This window comes from Rhincodon typus, chromosome 46, assembly GCF_021869965.1.
Source record: "Rhincodon typus isolate 14 chromosome 46, sRhiTyp1.1, whole genome shotgun sequence".
Classification (NCBI taxonomy): domain Eukaryota; kingdom Metazoa; phylum Chordata; class Chondrichthyes; order Orectolobiformes; family Rhincodontidae; genus Rhincodon; species Rhincodon typus.
The window spans coordinates 7959405-7960088 of NC_063377.1; the positions used below are offsets into that span (position 1 = coordinate 7959405).

The 684-nt window shown below is 51.9% G+C and overlaps 1 protein-coding gene across 1 annotated transcript in view; it reads left to right on the forward strand.

The window, feature by feature from the left end:
• LOC109925179 (SMG5 nonsense mediated mRNA decay factor) overlaps positions 1-404 on the forward strand; it is a 5402-nt gene extending 4998 nt beyond the window's left edge. The window contains exon 7 of the mRNA XM_048620418.1: positions 306-404. Coding sequence (XP_048476375.1) covers positions 306-384 — 79 coding nt within the window. The 3' untranslated portion in view covers positions 385-404. The remainder of the gene's footprint in view (positions 1-305) is intronic.
• The last annotated feature ends 280 nt before the right edge of the window (positions 405-684 follow it).

The following is a 684-nucleotide window of genomic DNA, read 5'->3' on the forward strand; positions in this document are numbered from 1 at the left end:
TGATCGAGGGGTTCGGGGTGGTTTATATACAGAATAACAGATACCCCCCCGGGGAGTGAGTTACAGACTGGAATATAATCGAGGGATTCGGGGTGGTTTATATACAGAATAACAGATACCTGGGGAGTGAGTTACAGACTGGAATCTAATCGAGGGGCTCGGGGTGGTTTATATACAGAATAACAGATACCTGGGGAGTGAGTTACAGACTGGAATGTAAGCAAGGGCTTTTTGCTGAATCTTTGCTGGGTAGTGAGGGGTGTTACTCGGCCGCGGGTCTGAGCTGTATGCCTTTCCTACGACAGGTACATCCGGTGCCAGCGGGACACTGGCCGAGCAGTGGAGAGGCACAAGCTGAAGAGACAGGATCTGGATGCATGGTAAGGTGGCTCAGCTGAGCTCTTCTCTCTCACCCTCCCTGCTCTCCCCAACGCCCCACACCCCCCACACACTACCTCCCGCCCTCCTGTGGGGAATGGTTACAAGTCGATTGTTAGTTTCCACTTGGACTGGACTAGTAAGGATTGCACATGTTTACTACCTGGCCCTTTTAAATTGTGGGAGGGCCATCAGGATGTCGGGTCAGGGGTGCCAGAGGCTCAATGCTTCAGGAATCAGTCAGCTACAACTGTAGACCTTTCTGTATGTTTCTATATCACCGTGTGAGGAGGGCTGGCGCAATGT